The sequence below is a fragment of the Protopterus annectens genome, chromosome 5.part0 (assembly GCF_019279795.1).
Source record: "Protopterus annectens isolate FY-2018-M chromosome 5.part0, PAN1.0, whole genome shotgun sequence".
Taxonomy (NCBI): domain Eukaryota; kingdom Metazoa; phylum Chordata; order Ceratodontiformes; family Protopteridae; genus Protopterus; species Protopterus annectens.
This window is the reverse complement of record NC_056735.1, coordinates 626,682,667-626,701,600: the sequence shown is the minus strand read 5'-3', so window position 1 is coordinate 626,701,600 and position 18,934 is coordinate 626,682,667. Positions and strand designations below refer to the sequence as shown.

At 40.1% G+C, this 18,934-nt stretch overlaps 1 protein-coding gene across 3 annotated transcripts in view; it reads left to right on the top strand.

Annotated features, from left to right (window-relative positions):
• Positions 1-18,934, top strand: part of LOC122802714 — a 265,703-nt gene that overhangs the window by 126,879 nt on the left and 119,890 nt on the right. For all 3 annotated transcript variants that reach the window (XM_044072468.1, XM_044072467.1, XM_044072469.1), the window contains exon 5: positions 13,426-13,528. In XM_044072468.1, the coding sequence (XP_043928403.1) occupies positions 13,426-13,528 (103 nt within the window). The remainder of the gene's footprint in view (positions 1-13,425; positions 13,529-18,934) is intronic.

The following is an 18,934-nucleotide window of genomic DNA, read 5'->3' as shown; positions in this document are numbered from 1 at the left end:
GTCCCTGGTTTTGGGCCTTTGCTCCACATATTTTATTACTTGGTCCAGATGTGTTCCTGTAAGAGGTTGTGGGGTATGGGCAGTGCTTATCCTGCTGTGAGTATGTGTGTGTCTTGCAAGGTGCTATTAGGTGCTACTAGCGTCCAACTAGCATGGCTGTTTCTGTTCACACACTACTATTATGGAAATCCACTAGTTTTGATAGTAATTCTAAATGTCATGCTTTGTGTACTACACATCTATATTCCCTTTACATTCATTCCTACTATTACATGATATATTTATTTTAGCACAATGTTCTATATAAGAGTCATGGCTTAGTGGTAAGTCATGCAGACTACTGTTTCCAAGGTCCTGGGTTGGGACTCACAGTGGGATTTTATTTTGCTTTTGAACTGAGTACAGGACCTGTCAATCAAAGTGACTAAGGCACTTTTAAGCAGTTGTAACCGGGTTAGCGCTGGTTTGCGGAGCTCACGCATGCGCACTGGCGGTTAGCTCCGCACGCGCACCGCTTACAACCGCTTAAGCGTGCTTACTCTTACACCAGCTATTTTCTTTGAAAGAATGAAAATGGCGAGACAGGAAAGTGGTGAAAAAGGGGTCACAAAGAGGGTAAGACAGTAGGGAAACAAGCTTGGGATGTGCAGGAGGGATGTAGGTAAGGCCCATAGCTGCCCATTTCTTCATCAGCAACAGCTGTGCATATGTATGTAATTTGGTGTGACATTTGAAACCTTCCACCCCTGAGAGAGGTGTCAGGACAACAATAATACTTGTTGTACAGCCAATTGTAATTGATAGGTTCCATGTCCAGTAGACATGTGTGCGGAATGGGCAGCTATGTATGGGGCGTAATTTTTTTGTGGGTACAGAGTGCCCTTTTTTTTTTTTTCAGGTGAGAGTGGTATGTCAGGTGAAGGTAGTCGGTACAGCTGGGGAGGTAGGTTGGGTAGGTTAACAGACAAGACAAACAAGACGCATACAGGGGCGGTGTATGACACGTGTGGGGGGGTTACACAATTGACGGAGGTTTGGATATCCAGAGCCCATGAGCCCACAGATGGCAACAGTGGAACTGATATCCCCACCCATAGGCAGTTGCCACTGTTCCTTCACTGCCCAGGACGGGGCTGTGCTGGGGGCTGTGTAGGCGGGGCAACGGGCATGCCCGTTAGTTGCGCCACCCGTGCCTCGAGCTGGCGTAGGGGCTCAAGGACAGAGTCCCGAATCTCCCTACGCACCACAGTCCGGACGCTACGGAGGGTGAGTGGTGGATCTCCTCCGGCCACACTTGCGAGCCCCATCCCATGCAGCGCTTCCATCCGCAGGTGGCACAGGGCCACCGGAGGAGGGTCCGGACTTGGCACTAGTGCCAGGTGCACTCGCCAGCTGAGGTGGGAGAGGTGGGTCCGCTGGAACCCGCCTTCCCTGTCGTTCTATGTTTTGCATTATGTCATGACAGTTTGGGTTAGTGACATATAATACCATTCACAATTAGTTGTAACAGCATGCATTAGTATTCCCATTAACCAAACACCCAGATATTCACACCATTGAACAGCGTGCATAACACATGCATAATTTGAACAGAAATACACAGTCCAACAACATGCAGGGTTGATTGATGGCAACAGGCCATCGGGTGTGGATGTATGAACAGGGCAGATGCATCAACAGACATGCAAATATATATGACCCAACAGGACAAATGTCCAGGGGTGTTAATTGTGATTGCACATACCATTTTCACGTGGAATGGGTTATATGTGGTTATAGGGTGGGGTAAATCAAATATTAACACCTTCAATACAATACATATGCTGTACATTTCTAATAGCTACAGTTATATACACACTACTGTTCTAACTACAGTTTCCTATATGATAACTATTTCAACTTGGTGATAGGACTGTTACTGCAACATCAATATACATTTTATTGTTGTTCATACACATTCATATCTAGCTTTGTTCAGCTACATCATCCTGCTACATTTGCTTTATATAGCTGTAGACAAGTGTGGATGTTTGGTATATCAGACAATCATCCTATCTGCATATTGCAGACTGAGAGCAACATATCCAGATTTTGGGATACACATTCCAGATGCAGCAACACTTTGAACAGATTTTGCTGTTTGGTTTTGAATCTCACATGCATTTCATTCTGTCTTGACTGCAGTATACTTTATTCAGGGGTTATTACTACTGTATTGCTGGATTCATGACACTTTCTCACACTCTCTCACTTGCTTTCATTTTACTATTCAGGATGGTACTTCTAGGCTTTATTGACATGTTTTAACAGTAGTTATTACAATCCTTTCCAGCAGTCTCACTTCTGTCATGTTTCAGTATTTCCACAGGGATATATTTCACACATGTGATTTCATCATCTTCTGCAGCTATACTTTTCAGCCTGCTGCAGGTTGTGTACTATTTTCTTACAGGCAGGGCATTATTATTTCAGAATATGTGTTGGACAGTTTCATGTTTAGTTTACACTTACAGGCTGGGAACTGTTGTAATCAAGCAATACTTGCATACACTTTCACACTGTTACTTGCAGATTTTATTCCTTACTGACTACACTGCACTCTTTTGCTGACTGTCATACTTTTATATTTCTTTACAGTTACTGGTAGTGGATTACTGACCTGCCTGGTGGCGCAACCGCACCAGCCTATCGCCATAGGCTCTGCGGTTCGCAGAACGGACACCTGCAGCTGTAATATAAATGAAGTAATATTGGAATACACATCTCCATAATATCAGCTAGTTTAATTTCTTACATACATAATTAAATGTTACTTACTCAGTGGTGGGGCGTTGGGTGATTGCGGGGCCTCCTGGATCCAAAGGTTCAGTTGGTCCTGCTTGCGTCTCTTCAGGTCCGCATGGTGGTGACGGACCTGCTCACCAGTCCTTGGAATCCCTGTGGCACTGGTGAGATCATGAGCCAACTGGTCCCACGCCTCAGCCCTGTATGCTCCCCAGAGGACCTGGCCCTGCATGAGTTGGGCCTCATGATTGTGGACTAGGAGCCAGGCCATGTACCTGGACTCCTCAACACCCCACCTCTGTGCTCGGCGACTACCCTCACCTACACCTGACATTCTGCCTGCAGGTCTGTTCTACAATCGTTTATGCTGTGTATTCCGCCTATGGGGCTTATATAGTCCGTTTTCCGCACATATCTGTGATTGGCCATTTTGGAATTGTATCAACTTCAGTAAACCTGCATTGTCATGCTGTAGTTTGTATTCATTCCTATATATGAGCTATTATTGCATTTCTAGGTACTGCTGTCATGGCTTAGTGGTTCTGTACCTTGACTATGGTGTATAGTATCCTGGGTTCGAACCTGGCCACTGCTTTTTATTTTCATGACTGTCTAGACATGCTGAGGGGTGTGTCTGTGTAAAGGCAGTTTTGATACGGCTTGCTCAACGTTGCCCGTCGGTTAGCTTGTTTGCGGTGCGCTCAGCTCGCAAGCGGGTGCGCTGGTTTAAGCCTCATTTGGCTATTGGCACGCATATGCCGCTCAGCTCAGTTAGGGGCACATATATTTAGCGTGTTAAACCACTGCTCAGCTACGGGCACTCATTTTGCACCAGTTAAACCACTGCTCATCTACGGGCACATGCACTCACTCTGTTAAACTGTAGCTCAGCTATGAGCACATCTGGCATTTTATTCATTTCTTACCTCACATGTCTTCAGTATAAATGGGCTATTTCATTACATTTTACATATATTAGGGTTTTATGTGAACATATTTGTCAGGGACTTGTTTCCTGCTTATTTTGAAAAAAACAATTGGTGTTGTGGGGGCTCGAACCATGAATGCCTGCTCTTCAGCCAACATCTCTACCGCGCTATTGCTTCCTGGCTTATTTTGCATATTTAGTTCTTATATGCTTTCCCACTGACTGCTAACTGTAGCTGCGCTGGCACGCCAGCAAAGCAGCGCACTCACGGTTAAACATCTTTACAATTTAAAAAATATAACATGTTCATTTATATTTCTTTTATGTTTAATAGTCTGTAGGGGCATGTTTTGTGTTGTGTTTATTCACATTTCCGTGGACTCTGTTGTGGGTGTTTACTTTGGGCACTTTTAAACTTCTGGGGGCGTGTCCGCTTGCAGGGCTCAGCCTACGGACACGCCCCCTACTGTCTTACGGACCGTGTTCGACTTAGGTGTGATTCAGCATGCTCTCATGAATATGCAGAGCATGCTGACATCACTCAGTTTAACTGCAGCCTCCGTGTAAGAGTTATAACTCTTACACGGAGGCTTCGTGAATCCTGGGGTATGTATGGTAACATTATTAAATGTCAGATTAAATTTACTTTTAAAATTAAAAGGAAAATGCAGATAATATGCTCTGTATTCAGACTTCATGTTTGAATCAAATGTAAAACCCACTCTGTATCAGAAGGTAAATAACTAAAGTCCTTTAGTAAATCTTTACTAAAATCATTATCTTAATTTTATTTATTATAAAAATATAGTTTTAACTACAGTTTTTGCATGAAATTCTATAGTTCAGCATACGTTTTATGCCATTTAGTTAAGTTTGTAGGTACAATTTTTAAGTCCAAAAATGATACTGACTTTTGTGCATCAGAAATGTCATAACTGGACAGATTAGTAATGTCTAATTCATTACCTTCAAAACTATCTATATTTTCAATATCTGTGAATAACCAACTGTCCAATATCTCTGATGGCAAAACATATTTCATAACTCCATCTCTAAAATGTACCTTAGAAGTGTTTGTAATGCTTGATATTTCCTGAATGCTTATGATTGTTGTTGCTCCTGCTGCTTTTGGTGAAGATCAGTGGTTGTGTCATCTTCATTCCAATATCTTTTTGTCTGTATGTTACATCCATTTGTTTTAGAAAAAGTCTCTTTGGGTGGAAAAATATGACTTTGATCAGTTGATGTAGGAGAAGCCAAAGGTTTGCTTTACACTTCTTATCCATTATTCTGTTTTGTTTCCTGATGCTTTTTCACCAAAGTCCCCTAGTTTGAACACAAAGACATTCACTTCTGCTATTCCACCATGAGCTCCTCTTTGACATTGCTTTTGAAAAAGGAATGCTGTATTATATTCATTATCCCCGAGATCTCTTTCTGTTTTCTTTCTTTTTCTGATAACAAATGGTTCTTCTGATGTTGACCATTTTTGATTTAGATTCTAATTCAAATTATCCAACTGCGTATTGGATAAACATTGCTCAAGCCATTTTCCTTTAATTGCAATCTCTCCTGCTAACAGTTTCTGTTTCTTGCTGTTCTGTGCTATTTCAACTTTAACCTTTTCCATCACACAGGCATGTGACACCTAAATTCACTTCTACATTTTTGTTCAAATTTATTGCTGTTTTTAAATGGGCTTCATGGAGATTTTATTATATAAAAATCTCTTGGAGTTTTTTTTTTTTAGTTCTAAAAATTGTTTTTAAATTCACAGTTTTATAATGCCCAGTCTGTTCTGTATGTAATAATTTTTCAAAATCTTTAATGTCATTCAAAGTCTCTGAACTCAAAACTGGTTATGAATGTTTTAAGTGATTTAGGTAAATCAATGTTTTGATTCACTCTTTCCTTTCCCAATTTATCCAAAACTCCGTTTTTTTTTTTCTTCAGATATGTTATTTGGAGAACTGGTAGCACTTAGGTTACCTTGTATGATTTTATATTCGGTTTCTGATACCAAACCAATCAAATGAGGAAATGTTTAAGAGGGGTGGGTAAATCAAACATATTATTAACACCTAACCCTTGTTTTTTAACTACAGTGTCCTATATGTTAACTACTTAACCTTGCAGATGGGACTGTTACTGCAACATAACTCTACATTTTATTGCTGTTCATACACATTCATATCGAACTTTGTGCAGATACATCATCCTGTTAACTGTGCTTTCTATACTTGTAGACAGGTGTGGATGTTTGGTATATCAGACAGTCATCCTATCTGCATATTTCAGACTGGGAGCAACATATCCAGATTTTGGTGTACACATTCCACATGCAGCAACACTTTGAACAGATGTTTCTGTTTGGTTCTGAGTCTCACATGCATTTAATTATGTCCTGACTGCAGTATAGTTTATTCAGGGGTTATTACTACTGTAGTGCTGTATTCCTGACACTTTCTCACACTCTCTCACTTGCTTTCATGTTACTATTCAGACTGGTACTTCTAGGCTTTATTGACATGTTTTAACAGTAGTTATTACAGTTCTTTCCAGCACTCTCACTTCTGTCATGTTTCAGTATTTCCACAGGGATATATTTCACACATGTGATTTCATCCTCTTCTGCAGGTATACTTTACCTGCTGCTGCAGGTTGTGTACTATTTTCTTACAGGCAGGGCAGTTTTATTTCAAAATATGTGTTGGACAGTCTCATGATTAGTTTCAACTTACAGGCTGGGAACTGTTGTAATCAGGCAATACTTGCATACACTTTCACACTGTGACTTGCAGATTTAATTCCTTCCTGGCTACACTGCACTCTTATGCTGACTGTCATACATTTATATATCTTTACAGTTACTAGTAGTGGATTACTGACCTGCCTGGTGGCGAATCAGCACCAGCCTATCGGCATAGGCTCTGCGGTTCGCAGAACGGACACCTGCAGCTGTAATATAAATGAAGTAATATTGGAATACACATCTCCATGATTTCAGGTAGTTTAACTTTCTACAAACATAATTAATTGATACTTACTCAGTGGTGGGGCGTTGGGTGATTGCCGGGCCTCCTGGATCCAACGGTTCAGTTGGTCCTGCTTACGTCTCTTCAGGTCCGCATGGTGGTGTCGGACCTGCTCACCTGTCCTAGGAATTCCTGTGGCACTGGTGAGTTCATGAGCCAACTGGTCCCACGCCTCAGCCTTGTACGCTCCCCAAAGGACCTGGCCCTGCATGAGTTGGGCCTCATGGTTGTGGACTAGGAGCCAGGCCATGTACCTGGACTCCTCAACACCCCACCTCTGCGCGACTACCCTCACCTACACCTGACATTCTAACTGCAGGTCTGTTCTACAATCGTTTATGCTGTGTATTCCCGCCTATGGGGCTTATATAGTCCGTTTTTCCCGCACATATCTGTGATTCGCCAGTTTGGAATTGTATCAACTTCAGTAAACCTGCATTGTCATGCTCTAGTTTGTATTCATTCCTATATATGAGCTAATATTGCATTTCTAGGAACTGCTGTCATGGCTTCGTGGTTCTGTACCTTGACTATGGTGTATAGTATCCTGGGTTCGAACCTGGCCACTGCTTTTTATTTTTCATGTCTGTCTAGACATATTGAGGGGTGTGTCTGTGTAAAGGCATTTTGGATACGGCTTGCTCACCGTTGCCTGTCGGTTAGCTCGTTTGCGCGATGCGCAGCTCCGCGCAAACGGGGTACGCCGGTTTAACACTCATTTGGCTATTGGCACGCATATGCCGCTTAGCTCAATTAGGGGCACATATATTTAACGTGGTAAACCACTGCTCGGCTACAAGCACTCATTTTGCACCAGTTAAACCTATGCTTATCTACGGGCACATAACCTCACTCTGTTGAACTGTAGCTCAGCTATGGGCACATCTGGCAGTTTATATTCATTTCTTAGCTCACATTTATTCAATATAAATAGGCTATTACATTGCATTTTACATAGTCTGGTTTTATGTGTACATATATGTGTCAGGGACTTGTTTCCTGCTTATTTTGCGAAAAAAAAAATTTGTGTTGTGGGGGCTCGAACCATGAATGCCTGCTCTGCAGCCGGCATCTCTACTGCTTCGCTATTGCTTCCTGGCTTATTTTGCATATTTAGTTCTTATATGCTTTCCCATTGACTGCTAACTGTAGCTGCTACGGCACGCCAAGCAAACGAGTGCATTCACGGTTAAACATTGTTACAGTTTAAAAAAAATATGACATGTTCATTTATATTTCTTTTATGTTTAATAGTCTGTAGGGGCATGTGTTGTGTTGTGTTTATTCACATTTCCGTGGACTCTGTTGTGGATGTCTACTTTGGGCACTTTTAAACTTCTGGGGGCGTGTCCGCTTGCAGGGCTCAGCCTACGGACACGCCCTACTGTCTTACACGGCCGAGATCGACTTAGTTGTGATCCAGCATGCTCTCATGAATAGGCAGAGCATCCTGACATCCCTCAGTTTAACTGCAGCCTCCGTGTAAGAGTTATAACTCTTACACGGAGGCTTCGTGAATCCTGGGGTATGTATGGTAACATTATTAAATGTCAGATTAAATTTACTTTTAAAATTAAAAGGAAAATGCAGATAATATGCTCTGTATTCAGACTTCATGTTTGAATCAAATGTAAACCACTCTGTATCAGAAGGTAAATAACTAAAGTCCTTTAGTAAATCTTTACTAAAATCATTATCTTAATTTTATTTATTATAAAAATATAGTTTTAACTACAGTTTTGCATGAAATTCTATAGTTCAGCATACGTTTTATGCCATTTAGTTAAGTTTGTAGGTACAATTTTAAGTCCAAAATGATACTGACTTTTGTGCATCAGAAATGTCATAACTGGACAGATTAGTAATGTCTAATTCATTACCTTCAAAACTATCTATATTTTCAATATCTGTGAATAACCAACTGTCCAATATCTCTGATGGCAAAACATATTTCATAACTCCATCTCTAAAATGTACCTTAGAAGTGTTTGTAATGCTTGATATTTCCTGAATGCTTATGATTGTTGTTGCTCCTGCTGCTTTTGGTGAAGATCAGTGGTTGTGTCATCTTCATTCCAATATCTTTTTGTCTGTATGTTACATCCATTTGTTTTAGAAAAAGTCTCTTTGGGTGGAAAAATATGACTTTGATCAGTTGATGTAGGAGAAGCCAAAGGTTTGCTTTACACTTCTTATCCATTATTCTGTTTTGTTTCCTGATGCTTTTTCACCAAAGTCCCCTAGTTTGAACACAAAGACATTCACTTCTGCTATTCCACCATGAGCTCCTCTTTGACATTGCTTTTGAAAAAGGAATGCTGTATTATATTCATTATCCCCGAGATCTCTTTCTGTTTTCTTTCTTTTTCTGATAACAAATGGTTCTTCTGATGTTGACCATTTTTGATTTAGATTCTAATTCAAATTATCCAACTGCGTATTGGATAAACATTGCTCAAGCCATTTTCCTTTAATTGCAATCTCTCCTGCTAACAGTTTCTGTTTCTTGCTGTTCTGTGCTATTTCAACTTTAACCTTTTCCATCACACAGGCATGTGACACCTAAATTCACTTCTACATTTTTGTTCAAATTTATTGCTGTTTTTAAATGGGCTTCATGGAGATTTTATTATATAAAAATCTCTTGGAGTTTTTTTTTTTTAGTTCTAAAAATTGTTTTTAAATTCACAGTTTTATAATGCCCAGTCTGTTCTGTATGTAATAATTTTTCAAAATCTTTAATGTCATTCAAAGTCTCTGAACTCAAAACTGGTTATGAATGTTTTAAGTGATTTAGGTAAATCAATGTTTTGATTCACTCTTTCCTTTCCCAATTTATCCAAAACTCCGTTTTTTTTTTTCTTCAGATATGTTATTTGGAGAACTGGTAGCACTTAGGTTACCTTGTATGATTTTATATTCGGTTTCTGATACCAAACCAATCAAATGAGGAAATTATTGTGAAACATCAATTATGCTAGTAAAAAGGACAGTAAAATAGTTGTAAAACAACTTATACAACAATAATCAGAAATAAAAATAACAATACTACTCAACAAGTCCCACTTTATTCACAGACCTTGCAATACTTCAGACACAGTAGCTTTCTAACGAAGTTACACAAGAGATGAAAGTGGAATATTTTTATTAAAAAAAAATCCCACATAAATATTGGTCCAAACAAAACAGCCAGTAAAATCTTGTAATACATGAATACTAAATAAAGCATTGAGCTATCCTATCACTACATTCCATTTAATCTTCTGGTTACATCAAGGTAGAGCAATAGTGTTCTACTGCAAAATAAAAGAAACATACTTGTGTCTTACAAGATTTTTAACACTGACATTATTCTTTCAGTTGTAGTATATTTATGTACAATTTCTGCTCTCATCTTTTCATATCAAGAGTTCTGAAATTCTTAAAACAATTCCACTAATGGACTTTCAAAAAACTTTGTCTTAGTTTCATGAAGATATATTTTCTTGCATATAGCCAATTAGTACTATAACTGCAGTATTACTTAATTTAATTTTATATAACTATCGGGTTGCATATCAGTGTTCTGCTCTATTAGTCCACTCACGCTGCAGTGTCCACAATTGTGGAATCTCTTTGCAGCATTAAATAATTAAACATTAGGTATTATGTTACTAGCATGTGCAAAGTGGTTGTGGACTAAGATATTCTGCATACTAGCACTTCTTGATTAAGCTACAACTATTTTTTTTAGTACAGCCAACATTAAATTTACATCTTCAGACATTAATGTCCAATAATCCTTGACACATTAATACATTTTACCACTGTAATTATTGCATTGCATCACAAAGTAATAAAGGTTCAGCAGTTATATTTTTATTTTTGTTTGTATTTTACTCCCCCATAAAACCAATATTTATTTTTATTATTATAAATTTTTATCATTTTTGTTCATATGAGAATTTTCCAGTATGCTTCCTAAATACAATACACCTCTTTTTACAAACATACATATTAAGAATTTAGTTCCGTCTATAAAATCACCCCATTCACTATCATCATGTCTAACTCTTAAAAATTCTGCATAAGGTAATGATTTTAATATGTTTAGAGTGATGACTTTTACCATGAGAAAATATAGTTGTATTAGCATCTTTACAACACATTCTTGTAATGGTTTTGTGATCTGTAATGCTTCTTAATATTTCCCAGTATGTTGGCAATATCCTTAATATTTGCGTAGGATGTATAATTATAGATATGGTCTGAATTCTGATGTGGTTTAGGAGGGACTTATAGTTATCCTTAGCCTTAGATGCAAGTCTACATTCATGGGAGGCTCTTCTGGTCATATTAGATGCTTTCATTTTCTTGGTGAGACATTTTATATTTTCGTTGTAATGTGAGGTTCTGGCCTTATGAGATAATCAAAGCAGTTTCTTCCTTCTGCTGCAAAGTTTATTTATATCTACTAAATACCAGGGAGGTTTGGTTATTGAATTTGCCATTGTATTTGGTCCTGGTGGGAACATCCCTATCGGTGCATTTATCCAAGTGATCATAAAAATCCTTGGCATCGGTGGCTTTATATCCCAGTTCTGTTTTGGGGTTAACATGGGAACATTTTGTGATTTCATGATATGGTTGTTAAAAAGTTATTTTTTTGAAGTCTGTGAAGAGGGTGGTGTTGGTAATCATGGAAGAAGACAGTCTTTGGGTAAAATAATAACCAGATGGTGTACAGGTTTAACAACTGAGGGACTAGCCATGGGCAATGAACAGGCCATACATGAGTTTTTGATAACTAGTGCCAGGATGTTTCTGTCCGTTGGGGTTACAAATAATTTGATCCAGGGAAGTCTTGTTCACTGAGTCTAGGAAATACTGTGCCTCATGATGTCAAAAGTATAAGTACTCCAGTCTATGGAGGGGCAGTTGAAGTCACTGAGAATTAGAAATCCATATCTAATAGAGATTTTTTTCTAGGAATGCTAGAAATGTATCATAGTCATGTTAACATATAAAGCTATGAGCTGATACCCCAGTTTACCTGGTGTAAGCGGGAGTTCAGTGAGCTCACATGGAAGATAATTGGATATCCCTTTGGAAAGGATGAGATCTCTGATGAAAACTGAGACTCCGTCTCCATTTCCAGTAGGCTTGAAGTTGTGATAGGCACAAAACCCAGGCATAGAGAGAGTGCTCTCATTGCATTTGAACTATGTTTTAGGTGCTACACAAATCTGGACTTGCTCTAGATGCAGAAGTGTCTCCAGGTCAGGCAGTTTACTGCATGTACTGCATGTTACTTGGAACAGTGGTACACAATAAGGTACTGCTCAAGAGATTTCACTGTTTAGGTGTCTTTGGGTGACATATTGTCCTTTTTCCTACTTTTCACTGTGCACAAGCCCTGCTTAGGGCATGCTGGCTCTACGAATCCTGCTAAGTTACTCCCATACAAAATATAAAACAGCCAAGTTCTGTATGTATCCCAGTTTCACCCCAGCCTGTGTATTTAAATTAATATTGTAGTGTTCCAGACATTCAGGAGAAAACTGCATTACTTCATGGAACCAGCAGTAAAATATAACATTTTCAGTAATGGGAAGGTTCAGACAAATGTTAATACTACCAATGAGACTTAAAATCATTTGCTGTAACTTGTATGAGTTAATTTATTTCCTTATGCAGATAATTAGCATATGGAATCTTTTTTTTTAAAGTATGATCTGAAGTTTGGCCAAATTCAGTAAATTTCCTTCCATTAATAGTCATTTCTTAGAAATCATACTGGACACTCTAGGTGACAAATTTCCTTTTTAAGAATAGCATTAGATTATCTTTGGTTAAGTTGTTTGCATTGTACATACCTTACTAGATACAGCAGGAATACTTATTCAAGTAAGAGCTGAAGATGGAACCAGTCTAGCTTGCTTATTTGCCTGTACATCTAAATCACTGAAACTCAAGATCAAGTTAATTCAAAATACTTCTGCTAAAGGATATCCAGTGATGGTCTTTCATATGGTATGCAGGTAAATGCTATACAGTCTAGTGTCCAGAAAGCCTCAGCCTTCTGTGAGGAATTATTTTCAGACAGTTTCATTGGTGGATGTATCTTAACCTCAGTTGCTCCATCCATGGGCTCTGGAAGCCATCTGAACCAACAGGAATGATGCATGTCAGAGCTTTTTAAATCTACTTTCTATATCACTGACCTGGAGCTGAGTGCAGCATTGAGCGTCTTTGATTGTCCTATTTATTCAAAAAAAATATGCTGTTTATTTTAAAAAGTTGTGTTTGCACACTTTTCTTCTGTTTTTGTGAAACACAAAGATAAGTGGAGCACTAATTGAGCCTAATAAGAAGGTGTCCTACAGCATTTCAGAAACTTTTATTCATTTCTGGCTTTGTCATTGGAAGAGGATAGCAGTCAAAAACAAGTTTCCTATGATATAATTTTATGTTGTTTGAGCTTTCATAGAATTCAAGCATTGCATAATTGTTGACTGCAATTTAAATGTGTGTTGGGAGTGGATCTTATTATTACTAAAACATGCTTTACATGTTTTGTAATTGTACTTCAGGATTGTTTTGAGTTTGGGAATCTGTCCATATTTTGTTTTTCTTGATTTACTATGTCGATGAACTTACAACACAATGTTTTGTTTAGCTTTTGGGTTTGTTTTTTAGGATTATTTTGATGCTGAAGGTCTGTCGGCATTATTTCCAAGAGTTGAAATATTTATTATACATGGAAGACCAGTGGATATGCTAGAAAACCCTGCAATGGATGGTAATTAATCATTGTTGATAATAAAAATAAGGATATGTCTCTGTTAAAAAAAACAATGCACTGTCAACCTTAAGTGAATGATTTGAAAGTTAATATTTGCAGCAGTTACCTCATGTTTTATTTATTTATTTAATTTTCCCTTGTCTTACTTTGTGGGTAGTAGAGCAGCAATAACTCTGGCCTGTGAATCTGCCTACTGGCCTGCTTTACCCTGTCTAAATGTAGTAGTGGAACACCTGTTACGCTGTCGAATGAAAAAAATAATTAATAGTCTGCTTTTCTTTCTGAATGCAAAGTAGCATTTCACATTTTATCAGAAGTCGTGTCAGTTATGCTTTAATGGTCCATTCAGGCCATTTAATCGGAGGAGCTTTTTTCAAAAAAATTGTTACATTAGGAGCCTTCTCCCCATGTATCCCCTAATTTAATGTAACTAACTCTGAGGTCACAAAACCTTGGGATGAGTTAGAAAAAGATGTTGATATGAACCGATTCAATGGACCAAGTTTAACAAACTGCAAAACTCTTAGAAGCCATTCAAGTACATAGGCAAATAGAAGTATGGTCATTGCAGTAGCAGTCTTTGTGATACTGTGCCATAACGTTATCTCAATCATCCATTGCCTTGCTTATTTTTCTGCAGATATTCAAGAAAACTTTAGTGTTCTTGTGTGAGAAACAATGTTTTCCCCTGGTGGTGCATGTCCTAGTGTAGTCATAACTGTTCTAATTTCCAAGCCGTCAGTCAGCACTATGTTACAAAGTAAAGTTGGTTTATACAAGAAATGCAAGTTTTTTCCATTATTATTTCTTACATATGCACATTATTTATTGGGGGTCATATACATTGACTAATTGGCTAAAGACAAAGTTTACCGTACCTTGATACAGGATTCTACATTGTTTATTACTAAATGTTGTTATTTATGTCTTTACAATTCTTTCTGCCTATTTGGCATGAGTTGTGGTAGAAAAGAGTACGTATGGACTAGTTCACGTTCAACAAATGCAAACAAATAAATAAATAAATAAACTTATGACTGTCTTCTCATTTTCACAGGGGATGGACAATTTCTATCCCATCTTGGACCTCAGCAATCTTTAATGGGTCAAGCCAGTGCTGCCACCAAACAATTAGTGGTGTCAATGTACATGATGGACATCTTTTGCTACATTAGTGTTTGTGGTTCACACAGAAGATTCTTTTGGTTCACTTTGGGTGTACTCACTTCCAGTACAGTGTGCTGCCATTTGGGCTTTCTTTAACACCTTAAGTTGTAGCTAAAGTGTTGATCACTGCAGCCAAAGTCTTGCAGGAGAATGATCTGTGTGCTCCCCTACCTGGATAACTGGCACTTGATGACCTTTTTATAAGACTTCCCCTTGGAGTCCTTTTAGTGGATACCGTTAAACTTGCAGTACCTTGGGGAGTGACTATTTCCTAGTTGAACTCCTCACTGAACACTTCTCAAAGGTTTCCCATTATAGGTACATAGTGTCATGCAGACCATTGCCAGGCATTCATGCTGATGAATAAGTCCCAGGAAGTCCAGATTTTAGCAGCCCATGGGAAACTGCAACTCCGGGTCCAAGCTTGGATCCTACATTTATTTTTGGGCTCCTCATAGTGAGACTCAAGTGTTGTAGTAGTCTGAGAAGTTCAGTGGCTGCATACCCATCACACACTAACAGATCTTGCTGATGAAAGAGTGCTGTCACTGATGTCCTTCATGGATGCATCTGCAGTCATAACAACTGGGTTGTCCTGTCGTCAGGCAGCCCTTCAGTCGGCCGGATTCCAAAGTCCGGGTCCGGCTTCGGCTGATGTCGCACTTCACCCGACGTCATCTCTGTTGGTCTTCGGGTATAAAAGCATCAGCCGACGCCATTTTCCTCAGTCTTTCTTGCCGCGTGGCGCCCGAAGCAGAAGCTGTTCGCAAGTGCCGGTCGGTCGGATCCAGAGATTACTTCTACCGAATACTACTTCGAAGACTTCTAAAGCTAAGTACCCCGTTGGGGACTCTTTCTTGCCTCAGCCGATGTCAGAAAAAGTTAATAATTGTTTAACCTGTGGGAAGCAAATACCTCATAAAGATTTCCACTCTTATTGTCTGCCTTGTTTAGGCCCAGCCCACGACGTAGCAGCCTGTTCGGCCTGTGCCGTTCAACCGACAACGCTTAGGCGGTCGGAGTTTGCTGAACAGTTTTTCGGTTCTGATTTTGCGTACATTATGCCGCCGGATCCTCCGACTACCCAATCTGCCAAAACGCAAAGATAAAGACCGACACTTCGCGGTCCGCGGTTTCGGCGAAACCATGGTTAAGCAAACATGAGTGTCTCGGTTTCGCCGAAACCGAGAAAACTGATCAAAGTACAGCTGAATCTATCTCTACAACTGAGGCCCCTGCTACCACTCTTGAAACGGCCTCAGAAATTTTACCCACTACGGTGGTTGCCACTGACTTATCAGACACCATTCCCTTGGATGTCTCTACCCCAGCATGTGGTGCTGCTAGGCCTCCAGCAGCCATGTCCATTAAGGCCTTCGCCAGGGCTAAAGCAGCAAAGACTACTAAAACAGTGCCTGTTAAACCCCCTACAACCAGGCCCTCCTCTAGTTCTCAAATGCTTACTCTGGCAGAAGATTTAATTTCATTAATTAGAGGATCTCAATCTCACCCAGACAGGGCCTCTCAGCCCCAGAGAAGAGACCTAGGGCAGAGCCCCTGAGCCAGTGTCCTCTGATGAGTCTGCCGATGAATCAGACATAACTGATCAGCCAGAGGCTCCTTTCTCCAATTTTGAAGACTCTGATGCTGAAGAATCCATTCCAGCTGCTTCCCCACCAGAAGAATTCTCCTTTGGGGAAACCTTACATGCCATGAGAGCAGTTCCAATGGCAGCAACAGGATTTTTCAGACTCCAGAAAAAGACTTAGGACCTTTCTGCACCTTCCACAGCACAGGCCCTTAGCTATACCTCCTGTTCTCTCTGTGGTGGATGATGCTTTCAATGATGTCTGCTCCGCACCAGATTCTTTACCTCCAGCCCCTGCCAAACCAGACAGATTTTACAGGGTGCCAGACACTCATCACCACCTTTACAAGGCCCCACTTGCAGACCCCGAAACTATATCCCAGGGTCCCAAGGCAGTAGCCGCGACCATAGCTAAAAACCTTATTCCTTCAGAAAGGGAAGCAAGGTCATTAGACAGATGGGGCAAAAAGGTCTACACTTCAGCTACTCTCTCAGCTAGAGCTTTAAATTGTCAGTTTCACATGATACAATACCAAGAGTTTATGCTTGATCAGTTAACTAAAAAGCTAACCACTGATGAATCTCTTGATAAGAAATATGTATTAGAAATGGTAAATAACATACAACAGGTTAGTAACCATTCCTTAAAATGTGGCTATGATGCACTGGAGGCTTCATTTAGATCAGCCATGACTGGCACAGTGATAAGAAGGCATGCATGGCTAAAGGAGCAAGCTTAACCGGACCATGTTAAAGCTAAGTTGCTAGATGCTCCTATGGATAAGACAAGTTTGTTTGGTACACCTGCCCAGCAGGTTATGAAGAAAATGGAAGAAAAGGCAAAATCTGTTCAAACGGTTAAAGATTTCTTGCAGGTTCAACCCCCAAGGTTTAGCAGGAACTGGCCTGCCAAAAATTGGTCCTTTCCTGACTCCACAAGATCTCAAAGGGGCAGGAATAGACGTTCCAGAGGCAGAAACCAATCCAGGGGAGGTGCCTACAGAGGACGACAGTGGCAAGGTAACAACAGAGGCACAGACACAACCTCTGCCACTACATCAACTCAACCACAGTGACTTAACCCTAAATCCGCCTACCAGGGAACAAATAGCAGCTCCTCTAGGTGGAAAATTAACCTTATTTTCAAAGAACTGGCACTATATAACAAAAGACAAGTTGATTTTAAAAACCATAGATCAAGGTTACCGGTTCCACTTCCACACTTTACCAGTCAAAAGAGGAATGCCAAATCTACCTCCAAATCAAAAAACAGAGGCTCTACAACAGATAATGCAGTTAGCAAACATGAGAGCTGTGGAAAAAGTGCCAACAGCAGAGCAAGGAAAGGGGTTCTACTCCAGACTATTGCTAGTTCCAAGAAAGGAAAAAAGTTGGAGACCAATTCTCGACCTGTCCACCTTAAATACATACATCATTGTCCCAAAATTCAAAATGCTGACCCTACAGCAACTTCTTCCCATGCTGGGCAAGGAGTGTTGGCTGGTAACTCTAGATCTCAAGGAGGCATACCTGCACGTCCCCATTCGACCAATCTGCAGAAGATACCTCAGATTTCTTGCAGGATCAGAGCACTATCAATTCTCAGCATTGCCCTTTGGCTTATCTACTGCGCCCAGAGTATTCACAAAATGCCTGGCATCAGTAATCGCCCATTGCAGACTACAGGGAATTCAAATTTACCCATACCTAGACGACTGCCTGCTACAAGGGGACAACAAAAGCAAGCTGACAACAGATTTACAAAGGGTCATTTACTTGCTGCAAGCACTGGGATACACAGTCAATCTACAAAAGTCAAGGCTGATACCATCCCAAACAAGGACATTCTTGGGCGCGGAATTGGACACAGTAAAACAGATGGCATTCCTAACTACAGAAAAACAAAAGAACTCCTCTTTACTTCTTGGCACTAACAAAACTGAACAAGTTAACAGCAAGAAAAGTACTGCAGGCTTTGGGCTTCATGGCATCATGCATAATCTTGGTTCCACTTGCCAGACTACATATGAGAAAACTACAGTGGTACCTAAAGAATTTATGGTCCCAACACAGACACAGCCTAGAAACAGAAATCCCACTAATTCCATGCTTAAAACAGGAGTTCCTATGGTGGGCTCAGGCATGCCAGTCAAACCCAGGGCTACCCTTTCGCAGATGTCAAGCAAGCCAGACCATCACAACAGACGCTTCAGACCTAGGATGGGGGCCCACATGCTGGACAAATGCGTGCAAGGATTGTGGACACAGGATCAACTTCACCTGCACATCAACCTAAAAGAAATGCTGGCAGTAAAACTGGCAATCCAAAAGTTCAGACCATTTCTCAAAGAGGGCCAGTTGATGATAAGGACAGACAACACCACAGTCATGTGGTACATCAACAAACAGGGAGGCACTCATTCATACCCCCTATGCAGAATGACTTTGGAGCTGTGGACCCTGGCACTCAGCTACAACATCCAGTTACAGGCAATATTTGTACCGGGAAAAGAGAATACTCTAGCAGACATATTAAGCAGAACCACATCGGATGCCCACGAATGGAAGCTGCACCCGGACATCTTCAAGACCATCTCAAAGAAATGGGGAATGCCGCAGATAGATCTATTTGCATCACCTATCAATCA